We start from the raw sequence: 25,763 nt of genomic DNA, 5'->3' as shown, positions 1-25,763 counted from the left end.
TGGGAAAGAGGAAATGATATGGGGAGAGGGACATGATATGACTCCTGCATTATTAACTCAAAGGGGCGGGTGGCGATGTCACACTGGGTGCACGCCCTGTGGGGTGTGGCAGAGTATTCAGGAAGTGGAGGGGCGCTTCCAGTGGCCTTTCCCCCCCTTGCTATGCCTCTGCCTTCAAGTCCCTATGTCCCCCCCCCCCCTTTGTTATTAAGTACTGAATTACCACGAAAAATGAATCAGTGTTTGGAAAAGAACATAATTCCTGAAATGTGGGGAAGTTGTCATTGCCAATTCTTACAAAATATGAAGGGAACAACACAGTACATTGCTGGTGCTATATAACACTATAGAAATGCCATCAAATATATTCAAATTCCAGTTAGAAATATTGAAACTGTTCCGAGGGCAAGGAAGGCTATGACCCTAGCTGCTGAAATTGCCCAGTGGCCAGAAAGAGGGGGGGAGGGAGGAATCGTAAAGGAGATAATTAAGATGAGATAGTTAACCCCAAGAAAAATAAAAACCTGTTTTACAGTGTTTTCACTGAGTTCATGCAAGCAGTTATGAGTGGTTTAACATACTGCCGTTATGAGAAACCAATAAACTATTCTCACTTCAAAAAAACCAAATTGAAAAGAAATACTTTTTTCAAAACACGTATTTTTTAATTTGAGACTGGAATTGTTCAGACAATGTGCTTGAAGAGTAATTGGCTTAGTTCTGTAACTAACATTTTGGTGATTAATATGCACTTAAATCTTCCCTCTTTCCCCTATTATTGTTGTATTATTGTTCTTAGTTTCTTTCCTATTAGATCCTTTCCCTTGGCCATTATTTTGGGCTGCATATCTACAATCCTAAAGCTACTTCATTGGAAGCAAAACATGCATTATATCTACACTGTAGTAAAATAGGATTGTAAAATAAATGCATACGGTCTTGGTAATTATTTAGGAAAGTATGGTTTTAATATCTTTAAATAATTAATCTAAGTTTATAATAATGACTTAAGTCTGTATCATAGATCACTCTTTTTTTCTTTTTCAGATATTGTTTTGTTTTTGCTTTGGGATACCTCACTGTGTGCCAAATTTCTAGAGTCTATATCTTTGATTATGGACAGTACTCTGCTGATTTTTCTGGGTAAGATAAGTAATATATTTCCTATAGCTAAAGCTGTTTCTGTTACTAAACATGATGGTGTTAAATAAACTTCCTAGTAATTCCATACATATGCATAATTGAAAGATGCAATTAGTTTCTATAATTATTTATTTGTGAAAGCAGGGGTGTTACATAAGTGAGAGCAGTTTCCACTTTAGTTTGGGGGAACTAGCTGGAGACAGACAGTGAGAGATGGTAACTGGGATTGATAACCTATGTATACCATGATAGTCCTGGGTAAAAACTCTCAAAAGAACAGGCAATTGTACAGTCAACAAGGGTTTTTACTAAAGTATTATGTAATAAAAACAAGGAATGCATATCAAGCAATGAGCATGCACACATGAAGTATACAAGAGCTGACTAAAAGAAAGGAAGTTGAATAAGATTTCAGAGATGGGTGATAGTTACCTGACTTGAAGAGATGTCCAGAGAAAACAGCACTGAATGGGGAAAAAGTGATGAGTGTTTCCAGGCACGAAGGCAGGAGCCCACACGCATCCAAAATGCACTTGTGTGTGCATGCACACACAAACTGTGAATATGTATTGTCGAAGGCTTTCACTGCCGGAATCACTGGGGTGCTGTGTGGTTTCTGGGCTGAATGGCCATGTTCTAGCACAGTGGTGGCAAACCTTTTGCATTCCAGATGTTATGGACTACAATTCCCATCAGCCCCTGCCAGCATGGCCAATTGGCCATGCTGGCAGGGCAATATCCTCTTTATCTGGAGACTCGTCATACGGTTCTAACAACATTCTCTCCTGACGTTTATACCATCTGTGGCTGGCATCTTCAGAGGATCATCTTCTCCTGAAGATGCACCAACCACAAACTCTGAAAAGCATCGATACTAGAATTTCTGTTTCGCCAACCGGAAACCATCTAGCACCAAACACTAACTATAGCCAGAGGACCTCAAAATGGGTCCTGAGGTGCTATGGGGGAAGCTGACAGAAAAGCCAGGGACAAAGAATTGATTGGTTCGTACAATGAGTTAAGAGAGGCTTGATTAGCCTTCAGGACTATTATCTTGAATACTAATTGATTGATTGCTAGGACTGGTGCAGATAGGACACATAATGGTCTTCTATACACACACACACAAACACACACGTGTGTGTACTTACTAGTCCAACCTTTTTTCAGGGCTGTCCCAAATCTTTTTGCCAGCCCACCCCACTCGACCAGCTAAAGAGAGAGTGGACTACCAATTAACATTCTAGAGGAGATATGAAGAGGGAGGCTGGAAGTGGTGGAAATTGACACAACTTATATGAGTACTGGCACAAATAAAAATAAAAAATAAAAAGCAAAGTATATATCTCAAGCTTAAGGCCCGCTGCAAAAGCCTTGGGCCCCGCCTTGACGAGGTGCCTGTAGTCTATGCGGTGCATGAAACCGTCCACATGAATGGTCCGCTGGCCAACAGCGGTGTGGCACCCTCTGCTTGGGCTGCACCGCTCCCAGTGCTCTTTTACCTCCTGCCAACTCCTATTGCTCTGAGGAGGCCAGGGGACATGCTCTCATGGCCATAGTGACACCTCCAGGGGTCCGAGGCCCCTGGGTCAGGAAGGCCTCCCACAAGCGTGGGGCTGGCAGGGGTAAAGAGATTGAAGGCGGCAATGAAAGCATCCTTCCACATGATGCCATTCGCTCAGCACCAGATAGAAGCCGGCGTTTTCAAGAAGACTTGCTCAATGAGCGAGTCGAGAAAACACTGTTGTGGGCGAGAAATACCACTGCACTGCAACAGCAGCAGCTGTGCCATCTTCTTCCCCCCCGCAACGTTTTTACCGGCCCCGCATTGGTCTAAATAGCTTGTGCGGAACGGGCCTAAGTATGTAACGGAAAAAAATAACCATTGCTAAATCTTAAAGGAAGAAAGTATAAATGTTCCCCCAAGTCCAGACCCAAAGACCCACAAGTAGAGTTGAAGGCTTTCATGACCAGAATCAACTGGCTGTTGTGGGTTTTCCGGAAAAAACAATTATTGGCTGGGATGCAGTGCCTGACCTGACCCTGCTTAAACCACAACAATAATCCTAAATCAACTTTACTGGCAGAATTAAACTTTTCTGTCTCCTCCTTCCATAGCAGTTCCCTGCACCTCCCAAAAATATTCCAGATGGCTGAGAATCCTGTGGGCTGTGGTAGAAAGGGAGGTGAAATTGTAGAAGTCTTTCACTAAAATTAGGAAATATGACCAAGAATATTAGAAACAAAGTTGTTTGTTGTTAGGTGGCCATTAGATGTCTTTACTACATACTAAAATCAGTACAACAGCTGCAGTTCAACTGTATTTTGTTAGATTCAAGCGGCTGGCAGAAAACCACTATTCTACAAAGGATCCTGCAAGAGGATTATGCTGTGGCACAATATTTAAAACAATCGTCATTCTGCCACTGGTGCAAGTTGGGACATAGATGAACAAGTTGGGACACAGTCTCTCCCCCCACTTTTAATCAGTGCTCTAGTGTGTGGGGAACTGAAACTCTAACAATCAGGATTCGTTAGAAGGACACTTTGGGTATAACCCGTTGGTGACCAGGAGCTTTTGAGTTGAGGTCTCCAGGTTTTTGTTGCTGTTACAGCTTTAATTTTTGTGCTGCTGTTTGCTTTGAAGATTGCCTTTAGTTGATTTAAGAATTTGTTATGGATTTAGTATGTTGTGAACTGTTTCAGATGTGAATGCAGAGAAACAGTATATAAATATTTCAATAACTATTATTCATGTTTGTGTTCCAGAGGCTAGACATAAGAGTATATTTAATGATATATATATTTAAAAAGATAACTGGATGAGAGAAGTTTAGTAGTTTAGGTTGGTATTGTACTGGGACAGGTGGAACAGCCTGGGGTGGGCCAGTGACTGACTGTGTAGTAATTGATGGGATCAATTAACTTTGTCATCTGGGAAAGCGAACAGCAATGTGGTTTGAATTGCGGAGTTAATTTGCATTCAAACATCTTAAGAAATTTTTAAAATTGGAGCATCTTCAGCCAGTTGTCTTTGAATTAATACCAAATAATTATTAAAATAAATATCAAAAGCTTTTAAAAATAAATTTGTGCCATAGAAAGTGTGTGTTATTTTTCTACTTTGAATTGTGTAACCAAGGAATGGTATTGTCCTGGGTGCTGATGAATCTTGGTTTTATTGCCTTCTCTGCTATTATCATTACCCATGTGTCTAAAAGGCAGCAAACAATATTTTCAGTGCTGTGCAGGAAAGCCAATCTACTCCCTACAGGCTGGCTGTACAAAGACACTAATTACTTTTATTATTTTAAAATAAGTCCAGTTTTTCAAAGTCAGCAATATAGTTATATGCAAATAAGGGGTTGAATTTGCATGCTTGAATGGGTAAAAGTATAGTTATTTCAACAGTGTCTGTTTATTATCTCTGGTACCTTTCCATGGTAAACAGTTCTTCCTATGAAGAAAATTTAGGGAATCCTTTTTTAAAAAAAGTTTGAGTTGTTAATGTTCTTTTAATAATACCTGCATTCTACTGCATAATGACCTACAAAAATGAAGCAGTACTTGATTCTCAGCACTACCTTGTCAAAATTTGCCCCTCTCCTTAATCAAAGATTGTACTCTTAGTTAAAAGGTAAAAATAGCAATCTAATATTTTTAACTGCTGACTTATTGATATTAAAACCATTGCTTTATTTCCTCAAAATGCATGCCTGTTCTGCGCAAAATTCTGCTAGTAATGATGATACAATTGAAGTTTTTTTTAAAAAAAAAACCAGTAGCAGAAAAGTGCCATTCTGTTTAAGCTTATCTTCTCATAAGAGAGCAGTCTTTTTAGAATGTGAAATCTGAATGTTATGCTTTTGAAGTTTTTCTTTATTCTTCCTTTGCTGCAGCCCAATGATGATAATTACACAGAAGATTACAAGCTTGGCTTATGAAATTCATGATGGTAAGAGTTTTTTTTTTCCAGCCGAATTGTCATTTTAATAAGCTCTTTTCAAGCTGGAAAAATTAAGGGATGTAGTCATATCTCTTTAATGCAATTTTTGTGTGAATTTACTAACCCATCTGAGTGGCATGTGATAGCTAATTAAATTAAGAAAATAGATACATAGGAATGACAACCTGAAAACTCTCAAGGGATTTTTTTTACCTCTCCTAAATGTGCTGTAGATTCTTTAAAACAGTGTTACCGTGTTTCCCCGAAAATAAGACCTACCCCGAAAATAAGCCCTAGCATGATTTTTCAGGATTTTTGGAGGATGCTTAAAATATAAGCCCAACTCCAAAAATAAGCCCTACTGGTAGTTACAGATCAGGATGGTTCTCCCTGCCAATGAGGATGCAACTTGCATCATATGTGATGGGGAGTGGAGACTGCGAGGCATAATGAATTGTGAAAGTGCCATTATTTCCCTAAAATAAGCCCTAATGCATCTTTTGGTGCAAAAATTAATAGAAGACCCTGTCTTATTTTCGTGGAAACACGGTAAGTTTCATTACATATATTAAAGAACTTTTAGGAAATAGTGCTTGTAGAGCCAAAAGATAAAGATAGTTCCCTGTGCAAGCACCAGGTTATTACTGATCCATGAGGTGATCACGATCTTTACTAGGCAGACTATGATTATGGGGTAGTTTGCCATTGCCTTCCCCAGTCATCTGGTCTTTACCCCCAACAAGATGGGTACTTATTTTACCTACCTGGGAAGGCTGAGTCAACCTTGAGCCAACTGCCTGGACTGACTTTCATTGGGATCGAACTCAGGTCATGAGCAGAGCTTGGACTGCAGTTCTGCAGCTTACCCCTCAGACCCAAAACTGAACCTTAAATGCTCAGCATAGTTATCTCTTAACAAATGAAAGTTTGGATTCAAAGGTACCATTACACTGGTGAAATGGCACTTCCGTTGCTAGAGATGACTTCCCGTCCTTCCACTTGCCCTATGCACTGCTCCCGAGAGTACCGTGACCCCCTAGGACTGTGGTGGCGAACCTTTGGCACTCCAGATGTTATGGACTACAATTCCCATCAGCCCCTTCCAGCATGGCCAATTGGCCATGCTGGCAGGGGCTGATGGGAATTGTAGTCCATAACATCTGGAGTGCCAAAGGTTCGCCACCACTGCCCTAGGAACAGAACTTGGGGAGGCTTCAGTGAGCTAAAGTATGTGAGGGGGTTCTCACTTCGATGCAAAGCGCTACATTCCTAGAGAAATTCAGAGTCTGAACACTGCTTTGGTTTTACTGATTTGTTTTGTACCTTGCCGAACAGTTGCTAATAAACATTACGTTTTTAATGTGGTGATTTGTGGCAGTTTATGAACTTTTTTGTAACTGTTCATCTGTCCATATGGACAAGTTAAGTTGACCTGATTACTTTGAAAAGCATGCTTCTAAAAAGAAAATATATTATTCTACTACAAAATGTCCCTGGTTCTTCATTTGCCAAATAAACTGGCAGCTAATGGATTTCACTCCCATTTTATTCCCCATCCACAGGAATGTTTCGAAAGGATGAAGAACTGACGCCGTCTCAGCGATGCTTGGCTGTGAGGTAAGCTTAGTGCCTGTTAATGTAACTTATATTTAATTCCAAGAGGGATAACAGAGATATTGTTCTCAATTGAGAACTGAAGGAGTTAACCTCTTTGACAGTATGATTCCACCTTGCGATACTTAACATTCATAAAAATTGCTGCAAACAATTTAAAATTTGTTCTTTTTTTTCTTCATTAGAAATAATATGTAGAACAACAATCAAATATTTAAAACAACAGTTAACATATAACAGTTCAGGCCAGTGACATAGGTTTAGATTGTTTTATGGGGTGGGTTCAGTGACTGAGCTGACTTTCCGGCTGTTCCGTTCCATGCATTGTTTCAATCAAGCCGGACATGTAATGGGAGGGGTTTGAACCCGTGAACCCCACCCCCTTTCCTACGTCCCTGGTTCAGGCTGTTGTGCTCAAGCAGACCAGCAGGGTCTCAGTTTTTCTGGTTTCAGTCTAGCCAGGTCCCTTCAAAATGAACGGACTTGCAGCTTTGCCCTGCCATGCTGAGTTGTCTATTCTTTCTCTTCAGGAGTTCCAGTGTAGCCCTAGAATATTAATATGTAGTTTATAACAAAGTTGGAGTCCTTCTGATGTGAATTGCCTGCAGCTTCAGGTAATTGACCTCCAGTCAATCTGGGAAGATTAATCCATTGCAAACAGATCAAAATACAGGCCAGTACCGAATTAGTTTAAAGACAGTCCCCCTTCCAGAAATCAGTATAAGAATTTCGCACACCTAGAATATTAATATGTAGTTTAAAACAAAGTCAGAGTCCTTCTGAGGTGAACTACCTGTAGCGTCAGGCCCTCCAATCAGACTTTTCTTCCTTATGTGGAATATCCCAACTCTTTGGTTCCCCTAGTGGATTTAGGGTTACACTAACACCTTCCCAGATATCCACCAACTTTTTAAAGGAAATGGGTATGGCCATGTGGGCCCCTTGCCCAGCAGCACTTCTGGTTGACCACTAGAGATCTGATTGGCCAGTTATGGCAAACATTTGGGCTCAACATGTCAAAAATTCAGAAAATGCCTAACTTGGCTCTTCTGGCACGTAATCATCCCCCCCTCTTCACAAAAGAAAAAACATTGTTTACATATTCATTTATGTATTATATAAAGAAACATCAAATCATTACAAAAATGGACTCCAACTCAAACGGAGAATAGTTATTGTTGGGTGTTGGTGAATGCTGGTATGTCACCCAAAACATCATGGCGTGTCACCTTCGACATACGTGTCATAGGTTCACTGTCACTGTGATTGATTGTGCAGATTTAAATAATGTCTCAGCAGCAGCTTCTACCACAGTGTTGGGTTTATTCTCTGTCACTCCTCTTTCGCAGCATATTTTTAAATTGCCCCACTTCTCCCATGTGCTTGGAGTTTCTGTGTGTATGGTTTTGTCTTCTGCAGAAACCAAATGGTAGTTGTCCCCCATTACCATGTATCAGAATCGCAAAGGTGCCCCCAAGCTCAAAAAATTTGGGGACCCCTGTATGGTTAGCTTTTCAGTCCACATGCAAAACCCTTGTAAGCCACTAGTGGGCATAAGACCTCTTGAACAGCAGCTCTATTATCTCTCTGTCCAGCTGTATAGATTTAAAATGCAGATCTTTTATCTTTGATCTTTTCTGAATTTCAGTTATATTATCATCACTGTATGGTATTAACACTAGTCTTATAGTATACTTCTCTGTAAAAGTCTAAGTAAAAACTCACCAGTTGCTTGTCTTTGAATTACAGACGCATGCCAAGTCTACTGGAGTATTTAAGTTACAACTGTAATTTCATGGGTATCCTGGCAGGCCCGTTATGCTCTTATAAAGACTATATTACTTTCATTGAAGGCAGATCATACCAACCGACTCAGTCTGAAGCAAATGGGAAAGAAGAGATAAAATATGAAAAAACAGATCCCTCTCCAAATGTAAGATCTATGACTTTTGCTGCTAATTCTTATATTGTCATTGCATGAGAAGCTTGGTTTGTGTTACTTGTTCTACAGGCATAGTTCTCAAATTGTATGTGGACCATGAATGGTGGCATCCATAAATGATGCAGTGTGCTTTCAGAAAAGGAAGTAGTACCTCTGTTTACAAGTAGATATTCTCCATTGATGCTCACTTGATTGTTTTGACCTTGTGGACCAATATTTAACAGCTTGGAAACAGTTTCATATAGTAAAATACCCACCTTCGTTTGGAATTGGCAGTGTAAATGAGTTCCATTGATTCAGGAGGAGAAAGAACAAGAATAAATGGAAATTCTACATTCTGTTTATTGTCTAAAAAACAAATCACACTATGGCTTTATATCCAGTCAGCCATGAGTGAAATAATATCTGGGTAATGGTTCTTTTCGACCCCTCCCACCACCATTTATACATCCTAAAAGCTATTCTGAAGAGTTGGAGAAGCCTGTGGCAGAGCATATCATTTCTCTCATATTTCACTCAACTTTTCCTCTCCCTAATTTATACTGAGAGTGAGTGGAATGCTTGCTTTACTTTTTTACTGCTAAGCTTTGCCCCCATCCACTGTCCAAGTTTCCTCTCCTTGTGCCTACATTCACACCGCTCTCAGCTGTTGTTGTATCAAGGGATTCTTCCAACTCAGTAATGTTTCCTGTACAGCTTAAAATAATGTATGGCTTCCCTACCTCCTCCCCCATCTATTCTGTTGATGCACATCTCAAAGGTCCCATCAGCAAATAACCATTCTAGAGAGCCTGTATTTCTGAGACCATAGAAAATGCTTTTCAGCCTAAACTTTTGCATTTGCAAAAAACATAAGCTGCCATGATTTCGTCTGTTCACAAGGTTCAGGACCCAGTATTTAACCCCATTGGGTATCAAACTATTAAAAGACTCCTATTCAGTCCTTTTTTATATAAAACAGGAGTCAAAGATCCCCAGTATTAATAGACAAACCAACCTTGAGACAGGAAGAGCACTTACAGATTGTTAAAAATCTAAGAATGGCAAAAAGAACCTCAATAAAAATATGTCAGCATGAATGTGGGCAGAGTTACTGGTTTCTGTGCATTGTAGGTTCTTTCTTTTTCCCTAGTTCAAAGACAGCTTTTTCCAAACAGAAGGGTTGGTTCCCTTCGCCCCACCTACTGACCCCTGCCAAGCATCTCTGGACTTACTCAAAAGACAGGCTGGTCCTGCGGATCAGAATAAAATGCGTTTTACTCAGCGAGGAATTACCCAACTTGACAACAAGATATGGAACAGTGAACAAAGTGTTGACGCCCGGCTGCTGAGAACAATGGAGTCATTACTTTTGACAGAGGCTGCTTATCAGCCTTTTTACAGCTAGGATTAGTCTGGCAGAAAAGAAAAAGATTCTTCCAGCAAACCTTTAACTATCGTGCAATTAGTCTGTCTCAGATTGCTGGCTTCTGCTGGGTGTGAGGGACAGGAGAATGTCCATATTTCGCTATTAGTTGAAAGCTGGTTGAAATTGGAAAGGGGATGGCTGAAAGGCTTTGGCTGTCTGGAATGTAGCTAAGGTGGAATATGAACATCTTGACCAGGGGTAGGGAACCTGCGGCTCTCCAGATGTTCAGGAACTACAATTCCCATCAGCCCCTACCAGCATGGCCAATTGGCCATGCTGGTAGGGGCTGATGGGAATTGTAGTTCCTGAACATCTGGAGAGCCGCAGGTTCCCTACCCCTGATCTTGACCAAAACTCAAAAGATACCCGTCTCATCCCTTTCCTTAAGCCCTTTTTGGCATCTAATACACCGCCCAGAGCCTTTTGGGGATGGGGCAGTATATTAAATAAAATAAATAAATGAATGAATGAATGAATAAATAAATAAATGAGCTCTATGGGGAAGGGATATAAATAGAAAAATGCAGTAAATTTATGTAGTCTATACGTTTCATCAACAGGGAAGTGATGTTAATTGTTGAGTAGTTTGCATTCTGCTTTGCATAAGCAGAAAGATCATTTGACTTTGCCTCTTTTCGCAAACATAATCATTTCCCCAGATCCTTACATAATGGCATGCCTTGTGTTTAGCTCCAGTTTCACAGTAAGCATCTTATGCAGTGGTCAACATAACTGTGTGTCCACATCTTTGTTCTCTTACTGTCGCATATTGCTGTGAGATGCGGTACAAGCCACACTGCAAAACAATAGTGTGCGTACTTACTGTGTTAGAAATATTTCAGTTTTTTAAAGGACGAAATGGTATAGCTGGCTCTCAAAGTTAGCAAGGGTTTGCATTTTCAGCTTTATAATATTCACTTCCCCACCTAAACGTGATGGGTTTTATTTTCATGCCATTAAGAAAGGAGGCTACTAATTTATTGACCTGGATGGATGAGTCATTTTCTTCTTTCTTGGTTAATGACACTCTGCCTGTTGATACATCGTGATTGACTGGGACATGAAAACAGACATAGTCTTACTTTATTTGAATATGAATTTGGCATCAAGCATGAAAAAGTGTACATGTCTAAATTTAACTCAGGATATCTCCTCTCAGGGAGCTAGATTTATTGAATATGTAGATCATTTAACCTGATTCTACCATGAGCCCCTTTTGCACATGCAGAATAATGCACTTTCAATCCACTTTCACCATTGTTTGTAAGTGAATTTTGCTATTCTGCACAGCTGCAAAGTGCAGTGAAAGTGGATTAAAAGTGCATTATTCTGCATGTGCTGAAGGGGCCATACATCTGTTGTGGATCTTCTGCAGGAGCTAGGGATTACAGCCATGGCTTTGCTGAAATCTTCCAAGCAACCAGTAGAAGAGCCACTTAAGTTGGAAGAAGCCTGTTAGGCTAGAAGAGGACTTCAGACTTTGCTCAGCAGAGTGGGAGAGTAAGGGTAGGACCCACCCCACTGAAAATACCACCCCCACACCTTATCCCTCTTTCTCTTTCCCAGGAATGCAAGTATGTGATACAGCATCTCCTCATCCATTTCTTTGTCCCCTCAAGCCACAGCTTAAAGGCATGTGTGTGGCATCATGTTGCACGTTTTGCATGACTCAACATAGGCAAAAAGAGATGATGACACGAGGCTATTCTTTTGCCGGCAGCTGCATGACATCCCTAACATATATATTTGTAATCCTGGAATGGCTTTCTTGCCTAACAGAAGAAGTGGGTCTTCTGTTAGGAAACCATCATATAATGGGCTTTCTCCCTGCAGACATGGATGTAGTTAAATGTGTAATTACTTGATTTTTTAAAAAAAAGTAATTTGGCCAGTGTACATTTTGAAGGATTTAAAACAGTATAAAGAAACTCATTTTATGAAATTTATCAACATCAACACATCTGCATAGGCTTATGAATAAAAAGGTGATATTTTACTGTGTAAACTTGCTAGAAAGGGTCTGGAAAACACAAGGTCAATGTGAGTATCTATAGAGAAACCTACCTTTAAAATATCTAGTAATAACTTAACACAGGTAGGTTTCCTTTATTTGTACTGCTCCATATGCTTGACGTTTATGTTGTTTATGCTGCATTAGCTTCCTGCATTACCGTAAAGGGGATGTATGTATGCTCTTGATATTCTACACTTTCCAACTGGTGTTAAGAAAAAAATCTAGCTGCATTTTTAGAACACCATTGAGTTTTGTGTTTGCTTTGGGAAATCATGTGGATTGCATAACTTCTCCAGCATTTGCTATATCAAGTTGTCATTTCAGTTTGTTTGTTTTTTATGTAAAGAGCCACACTTCAGAGTTTGTCATCTTGCTGAAATGCTTGTCAGGTTTTGTTTTGCTAGATTCTCAAAGACATTGTTTAATAAAAGAATGCAGTTGTTAGATTAAGTTCAAGTAATGAGGATCAGCAGATGTGAAGCTGTAGGTGAAAGAACTGTGAGTCTGCCTAATCCAGTAAGCTTCCTTTCTTGTTTGAATTTCATTTCTATAGCATAAAATTAATGATAGCCCCTTCTTCTGCTAACTTTTTTAGGCGCATGACGGTGAGCTTAATGTAGCAGTTTCTACTGTGTTAATTGCATGTTAACTGAATCTGGTCAACATTTCTTAAGTGATTTGTTTCATATCTCCCTCCTGTTATGCCTTTTTACAAGCTATCACTTGTTGGGGCTCAAAGTGGTGTCAACTGTCTGAAATAAATGTCTATCTTCGTAAGTTTCTTTTTTTATGTAGCTATTAGCAACCCGTTAAATTCTTGTGTTCTTGTAGAATAAATCCCCTTTGCTTCTGGCTTCATCTTAAAAAAATATTTTTAGATGCTGAACCCTTTGTTAATTGCCTGCAGTGTGTGCATAACTCAACATGCAGCAATCCCAAATGCCACGAGCAGTCAGAAAGCTTCACTGAGCTAATTAGAATTTGTGAAGTTGCCAGGAACGCATCAAACTGCACTCCTTCCAAAAGGTATCTTAAAAGTAACGTTTTAATCACTTCGCTCAGGATCCACTGAGACCAGTCAGTGTCTTTCTGTTGATTTTGAGCAGGGGGTGAAATTTAGGCATCAAGAAATTATTTCCTGAACAAAGTCGTTGACAAGTTCAGGAAACTCTGTATTACCTTTCAGTGTCAAAATATTTTATTCTTTTGCAGCTTACATGGTATAGCTTGTGTACTGTAACTGTTGAGAACATGAACTAAGAAGGCCTCAGCCATTAAGTCAGATGTTGGATGACATACCTCAGCTTTAGATCTCAATTTGTTGATATGTTCAGCACATTTCAACCCAGTCCTTTCTATGAATGATGGCACCCAAATCTTAAGTACCAGTTTTAAAACAATAACAATAACTGGTTTTTTAATAATTAAAAATAGACCAGAAAATGGGGGCTATGATGAGCCCAAATGATTTTTGTTTGTGCAAGGGATGGGCAGGGGAAAGGGGCAGTGCTGGCAGAAATCCCCACTTTGGCCTTTGGATGGTCTGGCTTGCTACAGCTTCTGCCTTCTTCTGTAATCTATTAGACAGGCAGTGTCATTATTCGAAGATTATGGATTAATGTATGCAAAGCACTTTGTGTATTCCTTCTCTTTTTATTATTCTGCGAGATGGATTAGGCTGAAATGATGCCAAGATCACCCATCAGCTGATTTTGGATTATAACTAGGTTGCTTAAATATCTTAAACTCACCACTGTGTGCCCTGTACTATACTGAGCCGCTGATGTATTGAAAGATGGCAACAACATAGGAAGAACCAGGCACACGGTGGTGACAGGTAACACATTTGTTGCACCCAGGCAGAAGCAAGCTTACAGCAAGGCTTAAATAGAGAGCCTTGTTAAGGGGGCTAGGATTCTATGAGGAGTTAGTCCTCATCAGATGCAGACACTTCTCATCTCCCATTTCTTGCTGCCAAACAAGCACTCCTTCTGTGCTTCTGCAGTAGCAGCCTCTTCTTCTGCCTCCTATGCACAGCTGGCTCATCAATGCATCCTCCCTTGGAGGATCTGCAGGCTCCTCCACCTGTATGTCATCAGGCAGGGAAGGACTGGGCGTTGTCTCTGCTGCCTGGTCTTCCCCAGGAGCAGCCAACTCTGGCTGCACTGTGTCCTCAGGTTCTGCCTCAGAGTCCTCTGTGTCCTGGTAAGTACCCAGGGGCTGGCTCATGACAGATTAAATACAGGAGAGAACAATGTCAGCCACTTTGGGTCCCCCTTGGGGAGGAAGGTAGGATATAAATCAAGAAAATAAGTCCTAACTGTTTAATCTACTAAAGTAGATTAAACAGTTGTAAAGGGGGAGGGGGGAAGCATCCTTTTACTACTTTGATTAAGGGGAAACATTAACTCTCCCCCTCCTTTCTGAATTAACAGGATTAACAAAGGTTTGCTGCTATAATATTAAATATTTTCTAAATTGCCAACCAGGATGGATGAAGAGTTGAGATTGAGAAATAAGAGGCGGGGGAGAGAAACTTTTAAATGGGAATTGACGAGTGGCAGTTCATGGAAGGAAGAGAGTAAAATGAAGGAGGAAAAAAGTGTGGAAAAGAGCTAGAGAAATGTAAAAAAAAGACAACAAATGTTGGGTTGTTGTTGTTTTTTTAATTGCTGCTGCACACTAATAGGGCTTCAGCCATCCATGCAAGATCTGGACATGTAGGAGCTGGGTGGAGCTAAAGGAAGAGGGAAACCATAGATGGCTGGAGATCTCTACATTTATTTCTACATTCATGTTTGAAACATGGACTTTTTCTCGTTCTCTAGATATTGCATGTAGAAGGCAAATAAACCCCCTTTTTTATAAATTAACTATCAGGCTGCTAAACATTCCTGATCTTAATTAACCAAACCAAACATAGCTGATGATGGAGAAGAATGGAACTAAGAGAAATATCTTATTAGGAGAAGCCATAAAGCTGTAAAATAATGGATATTGAAGCCATTCAGAGGAAAGGCTCTAGCAGTTTGCTTTTAAATTCATCTGCCAGCGCTAAGTAATCATGAGAGAAGTTTTTTCTCTCTTCCATAATTATTCCTCTAACAAATTACACTGAAATACATCTTGTGTATGTTTATTATCCAGCTAATGTAGGACTGTACCTAGTTAGTGCTGTTTGTCTGTTGCCTCTTGTATTTATTGTCTTGCCTTTTCAAGCCTGTTCATTGTAGTTCTTATTGTTAGAACGGTATCGTTTTCACTTTTCCCCATTCTTCTGCAGGTAGAGATTAGTTTGAATAGTAAGCATTGGTTACCCTTTCTCTTCCTTCCCTGTGGCTTAATTACATTTCAGTGAACATCAGTCTCCTTAGATTGTATGTAATTGGACCGCTTAGCAATAACCTAGCACATGCTAGATTTTGCTTTAGTGCCAAATCATGTCTTGGATAATGTTCTTTTTCAGGGTTTCTTAGTGGAAAAATGCTTACTAATGTAAGCAGAACCTTTCTGGATCAGACGAGCATCCAGTCTCACACAGTGGTCAATCAACTCCAAAACACCTCTATAGATAAGCGATTGTTGAGTCTCATGCAAATTTTGTATAAGGACACCTTTCTTAGAGTCAGATGCAGTAGTGAAGGTCACCTGACTGAGCCTGTAAGATACGCTGACCAGATGTCCTGCCTTCAAACAGTCCCACCTTCAAACAGTCCCGCCTTCAAACAATTTGTCCTGCGTCCCTCGGGTTATTTCAATTGTCCCGATTTTTGGAAGGCTGCCGCACTGCCTTCTGGGGCGCAAGGCAGTGCGGCAGCCTCCAGCGTGCACGGCTGCAGGAGCACGGCCTTCTGGGGCGCCCGTCTACCTGCCTGTCCCGGTTCACAAAGGTGACCATCTGGTCACCTTACTGTAAGAACACACAGGGGTGTTGAGACAAGGTTGTATGCTTGCTCCACTATTGTTTGCTTTCTATCTAAATCCTGTTGAGAACATTTATAGGAATGAAAAGAGTCCCTTTGGAATTGTCCAGCTATTTTATAGAAGAAAAATTAGAAATAAATTTCAAAAAAACAAAAATTCTTGTGTCTGGGAAAAGACCAAAGATGAGAAAATGGCAAATCCAGGGTAATAAAATAGATCAAGTTACCAGATTTACATATTTAGGGGTAACAATACAGGCCTCCGGTGCCAGAAATTTCCACCATAAGGCACAAGCTACAAAAGGACAGAAAACTGCAAACAGTATTCTAAAATTTCACAAGACCCGTGGAGGCTCATATGTTCCAGCAGCCCTCAAGCTTTAGAAAGCGAAACTAATTCCCCAATTAACTTATGGTTCCTTCCTAGGACCTTCTCACCATTCGTTTGGCACTTTGGAAAGAGTTCAATCTAGATTTTTAAGATCCTTAATGCAGGTTCCAAAGTGTGTTTCCAACACATGGCTTAGATTGGAAATGGGGCTGGTTAGGGTAGAGGCTACTATACATCTCTTCTCCATCTACAAATGGTTGTCAGGCCATTTCAATCCCCAAGGTCTTTTTCCTTTAATACTGCGGGATAATTTTCAATCTAGGTGGCTTAAATCAGTCATCAGTTCTCTGTACAAGATGGGTATATCCCCCAGGCTGTTCTAGAGCTGGGACATGCACGGGTGAAATCATTTATCAAGCAAAGAATTTTTGATATTGAGCGTCAGTCTGATTTAGTGGCTTTTTCAGAGTATCCCTCTCCAGATCACCTAAAATACAAAAATGATCCAGCACCCTATATATATTTTCTAGAAGTTAGTAATAAGAGAAGAGCATTCACTTTAGCTAGAAGTGACTCACTCCTCTCTAGGGTTTTGGATGGACGATACAGGAAAATTCCCTTTGAAAAAAGGCTATGTGATTGTCCATTAAAAGAGATCGACACGATGGAGCATATGTTTTTCAGGTGTCCTTTGCTGGAAGAGCCTCGTAAAGATATGTTGGATCCGGTGTTAAAGATTTGCTGGTAATAATAATAAATATATATTAAGAAGGTTACTCCAGGGAACAGACCCTAATATTACATCATCAGTTGCAAGATTTTGTGTTTACATGTGTAAATTTGAGAATTTTGAAGAACAATGAAAAATAGGGTGAAGTGACTTCTTAAATAGATACTGAGAAACACCATTATAAGTTTTGGTCATCTTGGCTGCTGAAATATGCAGGATTGTTATTTTAATTGTTATCTTATATTAGCTAAGAAGATTCTAAGCTGGTTTATTTTAAATTGTATTGTAAATGCTTTGGTCAAAGACCGTAAATAAATCATACAGACAGTGGTCAATCAGTTACTCTGCAGGTCTAGCAAAAGGGCATAAAGGCCGAGGACTTCCCCTGATATTCCCTCCTGGAACTGGTATTCAGAGCTTTAGTGCCTCTCAATTTGGAGGTTCCCCTTAGTCACCCTGCCTAGCAGTCATGTTCTGCATCTGTTTAATCCTCTTTTAAAGCTGCTTATGCCTGTGGTCATCACTACACCCACTGGCAGCAAATTCCACATTTTAATCACTTGTCATGGAGGAAAAAGTTCTCTCTGTGCACTTTCTACATCATGCATCATTTTATAAACCTCTATCATGTCTCCACTGAGGCATCTCTTTTCTAAATTAAAAGGTTCCTGACTCTTCACCCTCTCCTCATAGGAAAGGTGCTCCAACCCTTTAATAATCTTGGTCGCCTTCTCCTGAACTTTTTCCAGTGCTTCAATATCCTTTTTGAGATATTGTGACCAGAACTGGGCACACTATTCCAAGGGAGGCAGCACCATAGACCTGTACAGGGGCATTGTAATATTGGCCATTTTATTTTCAGTCCCATTCCTAATAATCCTAAACATCCTAGTTTATTTTTTCCACTGTTGTAGCATGCTGGGTGGACACTTTGATTGAGCGATCTACTATGACCCCAAGATCATTTCCTCTCTCATTCTCAGCAAGTTCACACCCAGTAGCCTATACTTGAAGTTGGGGTGTTTTGTTCCAGTGTGACCACCTTACACTTACCTATATTGAACTTGGGGGCATAGTGCCCAGGGGAACATATGGGGTCCAATGACTCCGGCTGCGGCCAGTTAGTCACCGGGGGGGGGGATCACCCCCACACAAAAAGTTGTTTGGTCATGGTGGGGGAGGGCGGCCACCCATATGGAGGGTGGGGCGGAAAACTCAGATTTTGCACTGGGCTACATTTTCCCTAGATACGCTTATGGTTGAACTTCATTTGCTAATTTGTTGCCCACTCAGCCAGTTTGCAGAGATCTTCCTGGAACTCTGGACCTTTTGGCGTGGCTTTCACCATCATGAATACTTTTGTGTTGTCTGGACTGCTCATAGAATCATAGAGTTGGAATAGACCACAAGGGCCATCAAGGTCCAACCCCCTGCAATGCAGAAACACACAATCAAAGCACTCCCGACATATGCTGATCCAACCTTTGTTTAAAAACTTCCAAAGAAGGAGACTCCACCACTCTCCAAGGCAATGAATTCCACTGTTGAACAGCCCTGACGGTCAGGAAGTTCTTCCTAATGTTTAGGCGGAATCACTTTTCCTTCACCTTGAATCCATTACTCCGTGTCCTAGTCTCTGAGCCATGCCACATTCTGGATCATTTTTGAACAAATTAGTTAACAATGCCCTCAATATCAATCCATGTGGGCTCCCACTGCTTACATCTCACCACTGTGAGAAGTGTCCATTCATTCCTACTCTTTGCTTCCTGTCATTTAACCAATTTTTAAGCCATAAAAGGATTCGTCTTCCTACCTCATGACTACTAATCCTTGGTGAGGCACTTTGTCAAACTCTAGGCGTATAATGTCTACCAGGCCACTCTTGTCTACGTGTTTGTTCACTTTTGTCCCTTTTGGTTTGATTTTGTGAGGAGATGGTAGTCAGTCATCATTGAGTTGTGAATTGCTCTAGATTGCACACCGCCAACAAAAAAAGTTCGTTACAAAACTTGATCTGTCCCTTTCTCAGGGAGATTTTTTTTTTAAAAAAATTACTTAATATAATATTAAGGATAGCTCGTATTTTAATATAAAGAAAAGCTAGAGGTTGGAGGAGAAGTGACTAAAACAGGACTAAAATGTTCCTGCAGATCATCTAGTGCAATTCTGTGCCACAAAGTGATGCTCTTTGCCAATATAATCAACATTATCCTGGCTCCAGTGTACTGCAAGAATACAAGTGAATACTTGTGAGTGGCATTCAAAAGCTCGATGAGGAAAAATATGTTTTCATGTTAGTTATAATCTATTTAAGTAAGACAGAAGCATTTTGTTCTACAGCAGTGACAATCTCTTTTACTTCAGTATAAGGCTGATGGTTTATCAGTGACAAAGAAGACTATTGCGGTGTTGCCTTGACGGCTGAGTGCGGTATAGAAGGTCATGACCAAGGGAGAAGAAAAATAAAGGTGAACACCAGCATTATTCAGTCCACTAGAGTACCAAAGGCAGAATAGATTATGTTATCAAACTACTCTTAGTAGAAGTTCAGGGTGAATATGCTCTTTTTCAGGAGAGCTCCAGAGACCTAATGCTACTTGCAAGTGTCTCTGTGAAACTATTAGGACATTTTTAAAATCCTTTTTTTTTAAAAAAAAAGTGTTATCAAATACACTTGTTATTTAGATAACAGAGTTTTCTGATGAGTTAATCAACATAATTTTCTCACCTTCATCATAACCATAGGCCAGTGGTGGCGAACCTTTGGCACTCCAGATGTTATGGACTACAATTTCCATCAGCCCCTGCCAGCATGGCCAATTGGCCATGCTGGCAGGGGCTGATGGGAATTTTAGTCCATAACATCTGGAGTGCCAAAGATTCGCCACCACAGCCATAGGCAATAGAAGTTCTGTACTGGATTCATATTGGTACCATCTAGGTCAGTGGTGCTCAACCTGTGGGTTGCGAACCCTTCAGGGGTCAAACGACCTTTCACAGGGGTCGCCTAAGACTCTCTGCATCAGTGTTCTCCATCTGTAAAATGGATAAATGTTAGGGTTGGGGGTCACCACAACACAAGGAACTGTATTAAAGGATCGCAGCATTAGGAAGGTTGAGAACCACTGATCTAGGTCATAGGAGTTTAAATCAGACATTGTAAAATGGATTAAGAGTCAGTTTTCCTCATAGCCATGTGTGTACCAGCTGATATCAGAACATAAGACTTACACAAGATGTTGATATTCTCTAGGATATAATCTAGGCCAGGTTTGCCTTGTCACCATAGACTTCCTTGAAGTGCTGTTTGTAGTGAAATGGAGCAGGCATTTTGTGAATGGATGGCTTTAATAAAGTGAGCAAAATTAAGCTTAAAACACTGATACCTACTTTTTTGTTGCCTTTGTGAAACAAGGCATTGGAGCAACAAAAGCGAGTTATGTCAAATGCATGTACAGTTCTTTCTCTGAGGAATAGATAATCAAGAAAACTGAAAACAAAAGGCAGGTTGGAAGCAGAAATGGTGAAATAACAGAGCATAAGTTGTGTGGGAAGCATGCTCAGCTGTCAGCATGATATATTTTTCTATCAGTGTGCAAATAAGTTTCTAGAGCATGCAACATTGCATACGTGCTGCATTAAACTGCAGAATTGAGAAAACGGCTTATAATGCTATGAGGGCATTTGTTATGCTATTGGAGTACATTTTATTCAGTTAATGTAATAGTTTTTAAAATTATAATCGCAACTGTTGCTAAGCGGAGGCAGATACACTGCAAGGTGACTTTGATGAGATACTCTGGTTTTCTTGGTGGCACTGCAGCACAGCTGAAACGAGGCTTCCACGTGGCTGATTTTCCTGCATTTGCCCTGCTCCATTCCCCCACAGTGACCATTCTTTCCTGTCCCATGTTCCAGGCAAGGGCACTATTTGTTTTTGCTTTTAATTGGCATTGTTTTAATTGTAATTGTTACAATGCTGTGACAATCAGACTGTATGATCAAACTCTATGAATGTTCCACTCTCCTTTTAAAAGAGCAGGCCTCTAGCCCTTTTCATTGTGGCAATATAAGGGGGAAAGCATGTCTAGTGTGGCTTATTTCAGTGGAACAACGGCCATTATTGAGACTGTTGTGGTAAGAATCCTGTTAAGTTCAAAAACTAGAACACACAAGTGGATAGATTGAAAGATCCTATTTTTGTATGTTATGTCTGTTTGGTTCTCTGACTGCCAGTAGTCATACAGTGACAAATTAAATTACGCATTTAATGTGTTTAAAACTGTTATCCGTTAATCATACACAGTCTATTATTGGCAAAAACTTTTGTATGCCATACATGAAGATCGCAGCTTAAACTGAAGAAAAGCTTTGAAAGATGATGTGTAGGATTTAGAAAGGGCGAAGAAAGAAAGCTCAGTGAAGAAAGGGTGAATCATATTACAAGTGAAAGATGTTGGGAGGTGTCTGTCCTGTTATTGACCATGTTACATGACTATGTGTTTTCTTATTGCAATCTGTATTGTGAAAAAGATCAGGCAGCATGCCTCAGGATCTTGTTCTGAATTTAAATACCAATGCTAAAACAATGGTAGTTGTTGCAATGAGAAGCCAGGTACTGCAAAATCTTAGGCCAAGTATTTCCTGCTTCTGCTCTTTTGAGACTAGGATCTCATTGGCTGTAAAACACATGGAAGAGTGCAGCTAGAGAAAAAAAATCTCCCTAGTTTTATCCTTTTCCCTCATGCTCAGCATAAATGTTATGCTGATCAGAACTTTCAGCCTGGGTTGCTTAGGGCGAATGGAGGTGGAGAGCTGTCTCTGTTCCCTTCCGCACATACAGAATAATGCACTTTCAGTCTACTTTCAATGCACTTTGAAGCTGGATTTTACTGTGCGAAATAGCAAAATCCACTTTCAAACCATTGTGAAAGTGGATTGAACGTGCATTATTCTGCATGTGCGGAAGGGGCCTCTGTGTATCTGAAGGTGAGTGTGGGGAACATGCATGAACTCAGGACGAATACCCATATAATTTAAACTTCCAGAATCGCAAGCTCTGTCATAAATTACTAGAAACCATGAGAAGTGGAAACATGAGGTACTTCTATTATTCAGATATGACACCACATGGTGGACACCATTTTAGCTGGATGAAAAAACAACCCTGCTAATTCATCCCATTTGCAAGTTTATTTTTAAAAGATGCTCACAAAGCCTTACTTGTTTACGTGTTTCAGACAGCTGTGGCGCAGAAACTCGTAGTGTGTGGACTATCGTTATTATTTCACATGACTGTTAGCCAAACTTTGCCAGTAGAGTACAACATTGACGATCATTTCAGAGCTACAGCATCAGTACCTACAAGGATTATCTACCTGTACCTGTCTCTTATGGCTGCCAGACCCAAATACTATTTTGCATGGACTTTAGGTAAATAGATTCTTAAAATGAATTTGTGTATGCTGTATAGTGTTGTCCAAACCTACAAGAAAGATTTGAGACAGTGCCCTCTTGTGGGTTGAGATAGAACTGTTTGCAAACTACTGTGAAGTTTTTCTTAAAGAACTAGACACACGTTGATATTGAGCTGCTAACTTTAGTCTACCTGAATTTAACTTTGAAATGCTATATGCAACTCTATAGCATGCTTGGCATTAAGTAGCAGCTATTATTGTTTTTAATTATAATAGCATTGTTGCTTTATAAAATTCATTAAACGTTGGGCTGAACCAAACAATGGTTGTGGATCTAAATGTGCTTTCCCACTCACAGAGATCTTCCTTGAGCGGAACACTATCCTCTGTCAGTGGAAGGATTGTTTCTATGGGTAAAACCTTTGGAATTAATACCATGGTTTAGGTCCAGCCCATTCTGTTTAATAGTTTAGCTTGAAATTCTTATATTCTGAGTTCTATGCTTGTTGTTGTTTTTAAATAGCCAGCGTATCTGGCTGTTTTTGATAACCAGCATAATCAATAAGTTTACGTATTATTCTTATTGGGCTGAAAAGAGTAAATTAACATCCAGTTAATTTAAAGTTTAACTTTTTTGCTTTGCTGCTTTGCTCGTCATCCTAACACTTCAACAGCACAAATAGTTTCCTTCTGTTTTTCACTGGGCTTTACATATACCTTGCTAGAGTCCAGTAATATGGTTCTCTAAACTTCTGCAGCTTTGTAGGGGATAGCGGTAGGTTTCTGTATCTCTAAAGAAGAAAAATATCCTTTTTTTAAAAAAAGCAATTTTGGTTTTGATAGCATTGCATTTTAAGACACGAGGCCCAGTACAGGTAGCCTGGATCTAGGAAGTGGTACTCAGAATATGATGACTAAAGAATCATTTGGGATCTTGTGAATTCTGCAGTTTCGTAAAGTGGTAATAATCGTAAAGAGATGAAGAAATTGTTTTCATCAAAAATGGAGAGAACTATTTCAAACCTCCCTAAACTTAGATTCCAGTCATCAATATGAGAGAAAACACCAAAATGCAAAACAATGTTTATATGGTTAATAACCTGTTTATTTATAACGGATTGCCTCCTTTCTTGTGTGTCTTTGCAGCTGATGCAATCAATAATGCAGCAGGGTTTGGTTTCAGAGGCTATGATAAAAATGGAGTCTCAAATTGGGATTTGATTTCAAATCTGAGAATTCTGCATATAGAGGTTGGTACCCGGATCTTTTATAAAAGTTTGTGGGAATGAAAAATGTATCATTTGTGTCTGGCCCTCTGATTTAACATCTGTTGTTGTGAGATTAATGTACAAAATATGAAGTTGCTACTGCCAAATTAAACATTTGAAGTGGAAACTGGCATTGGTATAATTTCTTCACAAGTTCAGCCCTCATACTGAAAACTGACTTCAGAGATGAACCTTGGCAGGATACATCACAAATTAATCTGGGGCTAGATCCAGAGATTCTCTATCTTCAAAATACAGGAGTTTTGATTGGAGGTTAAAAAAAACCCCTAAGCACTCCCAAGAAGGAAAAGCAGAGGATGGCAAAATCACAACAAGCTAGAAAGATGATTTCTCTGTGCATTGGTTGGTCACAGTCTTTCCCTCCCTCTAAGTTGGCTCCTTCATTTTGCCGTAACCTTTATACCCCAGTGTGGCAGCAAAGTGTACAGCTGCTTCCATTCAGGATATTAAAGAGTAGCATTATCTGAGACTTGACTTGTGGAAGAAACAGCATCTTCTAAGTCCACCTGTTACTTCAGATGCTGAAGTGGAACAGCTTTTAGCAGCCAGAAGTTAACAAAATGTGGTTTTTCTTAGACCCCAACAGTATCTGCTATGTTACAGTGAGGAATTCTAATGTTGGATTGGGTTTTTATTCTGGTTTTATGGCTTGAGCCATCTGAAAGTTTGTGTTCTACCACCATAGATGGGGGCAGTATTGGTGCAAGGATTGAGGAAAGGGACTTCCTGAATGAAATGAGTGAGTGGCTAAGTTCTGTATTATTCTGGACGCCTTCTTGGTATGAGTGCATGTATGTGTGTTGGGTTCAGCTGACAGCAAAACAGCTGCTTCTGGCATGTTGTAGCCCAGTGCAGTCACAGAAGGCTGCCAAACCCCTGTGCGTGGATGATCCAGCCATGCGCTGCCAGCAAGTGCATCTTTCTGGCTCTACTAGAGACTGCAGCTGCAGAATTTGAAATAACGCAACCAAGGCAGCTCAAAATGTCTTTATTCCATTCTAAAATAATACTTCCTCAGATGCCTAACATATGTTGAATAACTTGTTAATATTATTTACTGTATGGTATAAATAACTGCATGGGGAATTTACTTCTGCACTGCAGAAAATAAAATGTGATTTGTTAACGTTACAGTTTTCAACAAGTTTCAAGATGTTTCTTGATAACTGGAATATCCAGACAGCTCTTTGGCTCAAAAGGTACAGTCTGTGATGTCCTTTGTCTTTGTCTTTCTGACCTTCTCTGAGGGTGTGTGGGAGAGTAAATGATGATAGTCAGGTCTGAGGTGTTTCTGTTCTGGCTTGCTGCCTTACCTAACTGTGCTAGAACAAGAATAGCCACTTTTTTTGTACATGAACTTATGTTTGGAGCTTGAGTAGTTATTTTAGGGTCCATCTCTCTGGAACCTACTTTATGGGGACAGCAATGTGATGTTTTGCCAGTCTCAAGAATAGCCACTTTTGTGCATGAACTTATGTTTGGATCTTGAGTAGTTATGTTAGGGTCCATCTCTCTGGAACCTACTTTATGGGGACGGCAGTGTGATGGTTTGCCAATCTCAAGATGCCAAAGACCTCTGAGACAGTTGTTTGCCTGTTGTGGTGAATGACTCCTGCTATGCTTTCTGTGGGTCATTTGAAGACCATCTTGGAGTTTCTCATTGTAGGGTCTAATCAGTTTCCAATTGTTTGTACTTTAAGGCCAGAAGCTGTTTCCTGGAAGGCTTATAATCAGAGTAGTGGGGGTTATTCAGGATCTCTGCTAACCATTTGTTTTGTGGAAAAACAATGTCATTACTTGTAAGCAAATTAATTCCCAGGCTGGGATGTGAAGTTTTCTAAAGTATTTAGGTTGGGTTGGGTTGGGTTGGAGTTTGGTGGAATTCCATGGATGCTCCAGTGTGAATTCCATGCTCCAGTGTGAAACTTCAAATACAATACGAATTTAATTACTTTAGGTAGTCTGCTTGTAAAAATAAACATGTTTTCTTTCTGTTCCTTTTC

General features: G+C 40.0%; 1 protein-coding gene across 1 annotated transcript in view; it reads left to right on the top strand.

The window, feature by feature from the left end:
- MBOAT2 (membrane bound O-acyltransferase domain containing 2) overlaps positions 1-25,763 on the top strand; it is a 116,465-nt gene that overhangs the window by 84,020 nt on the left and 6,682 nt on the right. The window contains exons 4-10 of the mRNA XM_048498376.1: positions 1,048-1,143; positions 5,043-5,098; positions 6,652-6,706; positions 8,453-8,636; positions 22,295-22,487; positions 23,618-23,721; positions 24,895-24,959. Of these exons, the coding sequence (XP_048354333.1) occupies positions 1,048-1,143; positions 5,043-5,098; positions 6,652-6,706; positions 8,453-8,636; positions 22,295-22,487; positions 23,618-23,721; positions 24,895-24,959 (753 nt within the window). The remainder of the gene's footprint in view (positions 1-1,047; positions 1,144-5,042; positions 5,099-6,651; positions 6,707-8,452; positions 8,637-22,294; positions 22,488-23,617; positions 23,722-24,894; positions 24,960-25,763) is intronic.

This window comes from Sphaerodactylus townsendi, linkage group LG01 (genome assembly GCF_021028975.2).
Source record: "Sphaerodactylus townsendi isolate TG3544 linkage group LG01, MPM_Stown_v2.3, whole genome shotgun sequence".
NCBI lineage: Eukaryota > Metazoa > Chordata > Lepidosauria > Squamata > Sphaerodactylidae > Sphaerodactylus > Sphaerodactylus townsendi.
Note: the sequence above shows the minus strand (reverse complement) of the source record. Positions and strands in the feature narration are given on the sequence as shown.